Consider the following 7476-nt stretch of genomic DNA (forward strand, 5'->3'; position numbering starts at 1 on the left):
CTCAGTCATTCACAAGCAAAGATGGGGTAAGGTTCACCTCTTTGTGAACAAATGTGTGAGAAAATAGTCGAACAGTTTAAGGACGATGTTCCTCAACGTACAATTGCAAGGCATTTAGGGATTTCATCATCTACGGTCCATAATATCATCAAAAGGTTCAGAGAATCTGGAGAAATCCCTGCATGTAAGCGGCAAGGCCGAAAAGCAACATTGAATGCCCGTGACCTTCGATCCCTCAGGCGGCACTGCATCAAAATCTGACATCAATGTGTAAAGGATATCACCACATGGGCTCAGGAACACTTCAGAAAACCAATGTCTTTGTCGTGTATTCAATTAAATAGCGGTTGAACATGATTTGCAAATCATTGTATTCTGTTTTTATTTATGTTTAACCCAACGTCCCAACTTCATTGGAATTGGGGTTGTAGCAGTGTCTCCAGATGACTATAGTTCAATTGATGACTTGTGTCATTGTCTAAAACAGATAAATAACTGGATGAGCCAAAATTTTCTTCAATTAAACCACAACAAAACGGAGATAATTGTTTTTGGCAATAAATAAAAGAGGATTACTGTTAGTAAATACCTGGAGTCACTCTCTTTAAAAACCAAAGACCAAGTTTGAAACCTTGGTGTGACTTTCAACAGTCATATCAAATTAATTATTAAAACTGCCTTCTACCATCTGAAGAACATATCCAGAGCCCAGGAGATGCTCATCCATGCTTTTATCTCAAGTAGAGTTGACTATTGTAATGGTCTTCTGACTGGACTCCCCCAAAAGTCCATTAAACAGCTGCAGCTCATTCAGAATGCTGCAGCTCGGGTTCTGACCAGACCAAAGAAGTCAGAGCATATGACTCCAATTCTAAAGTCTTTACACTGGCTCCCAGTCATCTTTAGAATAGATTTTCAAGTTCTCCTCCTGGTCTATAAATCGGTAAATGGTTTCAGTCCTGAACATATGAAAGAAATGCTAATGGAATATAAACCCAGTACGGCTCTGAGATCGACAGACTCAGGTCAAATAGTGAAGCATAGAGTCCAAAGCAAACATGATGAAGCAGCATTTAGCTACTATGCTGCACACAAATGGAATAAGTTGCCAACAGAAGTGACGTCAGCCCCAAGTGTGAATGTTTTTAAGTCCAGGTTAAAAACTTATTTTTTCTCATGCTTTTTAGAGCATTTCCACTTTTAAATGATATTTCTTGCACTGTACACTGTTTTAATTCTTCTCTTATTTTTTTCTCTTTGTTTTTTAATTATTTTAAATCATGTAAAGCACATTAAGTTACCTTGTGCGTGAAATGCGCTATATAAATACATTTGCTTTGCTATATTATATTATGTTATGTTGTGCTATATTATGGCTGAAAAGCATCTCGATGCACTCTGACCTGTCTGCTCTTCCCGAGCTAATATTTGAAGTGGATGTTAACAAGACAACACCCAAATGTTGCATAACAGCGTGCGGTCAGAAAAAAAAAACATCAACAATGAGAGGCACTCTGGGTCAGCGGGAAGCCCATAACTCGCCCCGAACAGCACTTTACGAGGTCTGCGGCCTCATTATCACCTAAACACCAAAACCACCTCAGCGTGCCAAATAACTACTGACCTGCTTTTCAAGGGCTGACTCTTCAGCTCGTAATACGTTTTGGGCTCCTCTTGTAAGTCCTCTCCATCATCGAAGTCGGGAACTATTCCCGATTCTGACTGCATGCTTGTAAAATATCAACTTTTAGCGGCGGCAAACTAGTAAAAACAGCTTCTTGTGGCACCGTACGTCAACCCTGTGAAGCACTGACACCGCGAACTGCATTTGTCCGGCACTTGGAGCTATGTAGTCCTCGAAGCGGAGCCGCTAACCCATTGCCGGCGCTGTCAGGGGCCAATGAACTACGACGACCGTCATGCACCGCGGCTGTCAATGTCAGCGTGCATCCGATTGGGTACACTTCGATGGCTTACATTTTTGCATTAAGGTTTGTATATTTTATAACACTGAGTACCAAACTTCTGTTTACATGTACGTAAACGTATTTATCTTTAATGCTCAAATCTTCTACGTTTGTTTACGTTTTTGTTTAGTTTTTACGGAAGCTTCCGTATACAAGAGCTACATGTAATTGTTTTCTTCTTCTCAATCTTCTTCCCAAATTATTAAGATGGAAACTATTTTGTGCAGATAAGTTTTCACGTTATCAAAATTAGTAGCCTATTTTTTGTTTCTATCTGCCCTGCGATTGGCTGGTGACCAGTTCAGGGTAGACCCCGCCTCTCGGCCGAAGATAGATGGGATAGGCTCCAGCACGGTGAGGATAAGCAGAATGGAAGATGAATGAATGAAATATATATATATATATATATATATATATATATATATATATATATATATATATATATTTGCAGATGACACGCAGTTATATCTAGCAGTGTATCCAGATGAGTATAGTCCAATTGATATCTTGTGTCATTGTCTAAAACCGATAAATAACTGGATGAGCCAGAATTTTCAAAACGGGTAGCCTATATATATGAAACTGACAATAAAAAAAAAAATGTAATTGTTACTTTTGTTCTTACAATGGCATCTGTAATTTTTTTTACTTTTACTGAAGTAAATGAGTTAAATCAGTACTTCTACTTTGACCAAAATATTTTATTATTATTATTATATTTTTTATGTTTTTTGCACAATTATATGAACTTAGACAGTGAGTAACTACTTTTGCCACCTCTGCTACAGAAACGAAAGCAGTTGAACTATATGACGTGGACACCCACCGAACGCTTGGTGGCAGTACAGCAATTCAAGCTATGTTAAAGGCCACCAGGGACACTTGCAAAATCAATATTTGCATTCACCTCATCCTGTAGAACTGGTTTAACTCAACTTATTACAAATGTAAATATGATACAAATGAAACCCACGAAAAGTACACTACCCATAAACACCACTTCTTGTGTCAAAATAGTTGTAATGCGGGACGTGTAAGATTCTAATCCAGCCACAGTTGACAGGCGGACATACACTGCGTTCCAAATTATTATGCAAATGAAATTTTTCTCTGCTTTTACTAAATAGTTGATGCAAGTATCAGTTGGCATCATTTTCAAGTCAACAACCGTCATCAACCGTAATTATTTTTTTCATTCAATTTGTTTTATGAACGAACCTCCCAATGATAAGACTATTTTTATGAGAAAAACTGAAAATGCACTGTTCCAAATTATTACGTACAACAGAGATTCAAGACATTTGACAGGTTTTAAAGAGCTGAAAATAGTCGTGCGTTGAATTTGCAGCATTATGAGGTCATACTGTATTTACTCAAATCAAAAGCTGTTTCAAACAAAAACATCTTAACAGGTCAAGTAACTATTCGACATAGGACACCCTTATTTGATAGTGGCTTGACAATTCGTACATCCATTAAACTTGTGACTTCTTGGAGAGTTTCTTCTTGAATTTCTTTGAGATTGTCGTGCTTAAAGATGATTTTGTCACAAAGTCACAGGTTTAATGGATGTTGGCACCTTTAGGGTCCCTGAAGGTGTGAACATGACCTCTGAAAAGTATGTGGACTTTCTGAGTGACCACTTTCTTCCATGGAACCAAAAGAAGAACCGTGCTTTCAGTCAAAAAATCATGTTCAAGCATGACAATGCACCATCTCAAAGGAAATTCAAGCAGAAACTCTCCAAAACGTCACAAATTTAATGGATTTAAAAATTGTGAAACAGCTTTTTAATAAGGGGTCCTATGTTAAAAATGTAACTTGACCTATTCTAAATATATTTTTTTGTTAGAAATAGCTTTTGATTTCAGTAAATATGATCTCCTCATGCTGCAAATTCAATAAATGACCATTTTCAGTTGTTCAAAACCTATAAAATGTCTTGTAACTCTGATGTGAGTAATAATTTGGAATAGTGTATTTTAATTTTTTTTTATAAATATACTGTCATGATTGGGAGGTTTGTTCAAAAACATTTGAATAATATTCTAATGGTTCCACTTGAAATTTATGTCAACTGTCATTTGTATTGACTATTTAGGAAAATCAGAGATAAATATCATTTGCATAATAATTTGGAACGGGGTATATATTGACAAGAACACATTATGCTTGTTGATGAATAGAGGTGCTCATTACCCAAAGCCCCCGGGTTGAGGGAGGCCCCCAGACTTTTGGACCACAAAACCTTTTGTAATGTGCTCAAGTGGGAAAACTATACATACATTATAAATAATGCATATTTTACTGGCTGGCTCTGAATAAATCAGTAAAAAAGAGAACAATCCTGAAATCAAAACATGTGCTTCCGACAGCTATATTGAACATGTTGCACCTATGTTTGCATGTCCAGTATCCCATAATTCCCATTTTACCCTTTTGCCTTACATCCAGCTTTCCCATGCCAGTGATGAAATTGAAACACCAGTTGCACAGTATTGACGAGCAGTGAGAAATAAGGAAACATGGCTGAGCTTAAATCTAAGCAAACAACACAAGTTTGACGCTTCTATTCGGTTGTGATGAGGGACACTGTTGTCACAAAGCTCCTTCAACTGAAAACAGCTATCAGCTAATTACATGGAGCACTTCCTGTGTATCACTGTCAAAAGAAGACAGCATCAGGATCAGGGTCTTTATTAGCTCAGAAGTGCTATGCTGAAGAACTACTGCATGCAACATGTTTTGAGAGAGCCTCTACACTTTTCTACTTATTAGAAAAACATTTTGACCACATGAAATGTATTCCCTTTCCCTCGATATTAAAAGCAAGCAACTTTTAAAGCCATTGTTAACCAGTCTTAACAAGGCCCATTGTACAACATATTTCTTTATGAGATGACAAATGGAGCGTATTCCTTTTTTTTTTTTTTTTTTCTGGATGTTAGTGTGAAGTTTGAATATCTTTTACCCAGTGTGGAGGAGGCACGGAGGGACAAAGCCAGCACAATATATGACATCAGATGTCCAGACTCAACTGATTTCCCTCACTGCTAATCACTTTTCTGAGACAACCCACTGTGAAGACACAACAGATTTCTTGCTGAAATGCCAATTGAAAGGTTCTACCTCATGACAATGACAAAGATCACCTATAGATACGAAATGTTGACAGGCACATGGGAACTTAAGTAAAACAGAGTTATGATATAATCTCAAACCTCTTTTACGATATGTTTATCTAAGGATCTACATGGCATTCTCACAGTTGTCTTGTCAGAGTGTGGCAAAAGCTTAAATTTCGAATGAGGCTAACGAGGGCAATGAGGGTCTTTTGTTTATGAGCATGTACTAGGAGGAGACTGACTGGACAGATGGTTCTGGGGGATCTTAATGAGATAATTATTCATGTCTGATATCACAATGCCAAGCGCAAGGAGGGGCTGGGGTCTGGGGCAGCCCCAGTCAGCGTAAAGGTTCTCTGCGTACAGTATATTATTGTCGTCATGTGATATAGAAGTTGACTGGACAAATTGTGTTTTTGTGACTTCACCGAGGTAACGTTACCAGGAAAACGACCAGTGGAGTCAATGTAATAGATAGTCATGAATATTTCAGCAGCCTCAGCACTCTGTTGTGAGAAAACCAAATGTGAAACTAGCATCAACAATCTTGATCAGTAGTATGTTGTTGTTTGGTGGATGTTAACCAGTTTGCAAAAGCCACGTACACATAATTAGTTGATCTCTAACTCCTTACAAAGTAATACAGTATGTCTTTTCACTAGTCTGCACAGCGTACTTAAACATCCTGTATGAGTTGCATCAATGGAGTAGACACATTTTTGCTAATACTGAATCTTGAAATGCACTTCGATTTGCTTTACATATTACAAAGTTCAGTAGTTAGTTTGTTTACTTCCTTGTTTTTAGTGTTAACATCGAATAAACTAATCATAATAAAGTCTGTGAAAAAAAGAGAGATTTAACTGAAAACATATTACAGTACAGTATTGTGTAATTATCTACTGCACTGTAAAGAAAAAGAAAAAAAAAACAGTTACAGTACATGCACACAAAGTACATACACTTTATTGCCAAAAGTATTTGGTCACCTGCCTTGACTCCGATATTAATTTAAGTGACATCCCATTCTGAATCTGTAGGGTTTAAAAGGACATCGGTGCACCCTCTACAACTTCAAATCTTCTGGCGAGGTTTTCCACAAGGTATTTATGGGATTTTTTTTTTTTTTTAATTTCCAGAAGCACATTTGTGAGGTTACACACTGATATTGGACGAGAAGGTCTGGCTCTCAGTCTCAGCTCTAATTCATCCAAAAGTGTTCTATAGTGTTGAGGTCAGGATTGTGCAGGGTTGTTCATTCACATCAAACTCTCTCATCCATGTCTTTATGAACCTTGATTTGTGCACTGATGCACTTTCATGTTGGAACAGGAAGGGGCCGTCTCCAATCTGTTCCCACAAGTTTGGAAATGTCCAAAATATTAGCCCCTGAGCTCCAGTGAAAGCAACTCTGAATGTTTCAGCATATGAAGAGATTTTGGACAGTCAAACAGTTTGGGGACCACCCCTTCCTGTTCCAACATGTCTGCGCACCGGTGCACAAAGCAAGATCCATAAAGACATGGATGAGAGAATTTGGTATGGGTGAACTTGACTGGCCTGCACAGAGTCCTGCCCTCAACCTGATAGAACACCTTAGGGTGGATTTCGAGTAGACATTGAGCCAGGCCTTCTCGTCCAACATCAGTGTGTGACCTCACAAATATCCTTGTAGAAGAATGGGGGAAAAAATCACATAAACTCACTCCTAAATCCTTGTTGAAAGCCGTCCTACAAGAGTTGAAGATTTTATCACTCCAAAGCGTAGACCAACACATATTAAACCATCTGTAATGTGCATCGGTGCTTCAGTATAGTGCGTATGAGAGCGTTTCAGTAGTGTGTGTGTGTGTTTCAATTGTGTGTGAGTGTTTGTATGTAAAAATTCAGGCCAGTGTGTATGAGTGTTTTAGGAGTGCCTGAGAGCATTTCAGTAGTGTATATGACAGACAAAGAAAATTGTAGCGTGTGAGAGAGCATTTCGGTAGTGCGTCTGAGAGCGTTCACCCTCGGCTCGGGGGAATAGGGCACTTTTTGACGTCCAGGGCAAAAGGGCTGGTTCTTCAGCACCATTTGGGGTCTATCTGTGCACGTGCTTGGTGAGAGGTAATAATGAATGGTAATAATGTCCGTCAGCACACGCATCCTATAGGCCGTCACATTTGAGGCCATTCAGTGGGAAGCTGGCCGGCCGGCAGCTGCTGGATGAGGAGGGGAGCGAGAGAGGGAGGGAGGTGGGTGCTAAGCCTGTTCACATAATAGCCGGCGGTTGAAGGCGTGGTGCGCGTGCCTCGCTACGGACAGCAGCAGCAGCAGCAGCAGCAACAGCAACACACCGGGGGGATGAGCATGGGGGGCGGCTGTGGGGCGACTCCCTTCCGCGG

The 7476-nt window shown here is 39.2% G+C and overlaps 1 protein-coding gene across 1 annotated transcript in view; it reads right to left on the minus strand.

Annotated features, from left to right (window-relative positions):
* LOC133409830 (microphthalmia-associated transcription factor-like) overlaps nt 1-1819 on the minus strand; it is a 68626-nt gene extending 66807 nt beyond the window's left edge. The window contains exon 1 of the mRNA XM_061690352.1: nt 1625-1819. Coding sequence (XP_061546336.1) covers nt 1625-1728 — 104 coding nt within the window. The 5' untranslated portion in view covers nt 1729-1819. The remainder of the gene's footprint in view (nt 1-1624) is intronic.
* Between the last annotated feature and the right edge of the window lie 5657 nt (nt 1820-7476).

This window comes from Phycodurus eques, chromosome 1 (genome assembly GCF_024500275.1).
Source record: "Phycodurus eques isolate BA_2022a chromosome 1, UOR_Pequ_1.1, whole genome shotgun sequence".
Taxonomy (NCBI): domain Eukaryota; kingdom Metazoa; phylum Chordata; class Actinopteri; order Syngnathiformes; family Syngnathidae; genus Phycodurus; species Phycodurus eques.